This window comes from Nestor notabilis, unplaced genomic scaffold, assembly GCF_000696875.1.
Source record: "Nestor notabilis isolate BGI_N333 unplaced genomic scaffold, ASM69687v1 scaffold27652, whole genome shotgun sequence".
Lineage (NCBI taxonomy): Eukaryota > Metazoa > Chordata > Aves > Psittaciformes > Psittacidae > Nestor > Nestor notabilis.
In genome coordinates, this window is record NW_009918282.1 from 6,430 (window position 1) to 6,663 (window position 234).

General features: G+C 61.5%; 1 protein-coding gene across 1 annotated transcript in view; it reads right to left on the bottom strand.

The window, feature by feature from the left end:
- Positions 1-234, bottom strand: part of TFEB (transcription factor EB) — a 3,070-nt gene that overhangs the window by 2,703 nt on the left and 133 nt on the right. The window contains 1 exon segment of the mRNA XM_010009642.1: positions 178-234. This exon segment is cut by the window's right edge and continues 16 nt beyond it. Coding sequence (XP_010007944.1) covers positions 178-234 — 57 coding nt within the window.

The following is a 234-nucleotide window of genomic DNA, read 5'->3' on the forward strand; positions in this document are numbered from 1 at the left end:
TAGGTTTCGGAGAGATAAGCCTGAACCTTCTTGTCCCGCGACTTCTGCAGGTGATACGTGGTGGGGTTTTCCAGGTAGGACTGGACCTGCAAGGATGAGACCAACCATCAGGAACCCTGAGGGGTCTCCACATCCCCTCATCCCCCCAGGTTGGGGGGGACACCCCAGCAACTGTACCTTGAGGACCTCTCCAGGCACGGGCGGTGGGGACTGGGAGGGGACCGCGGGGGTGAC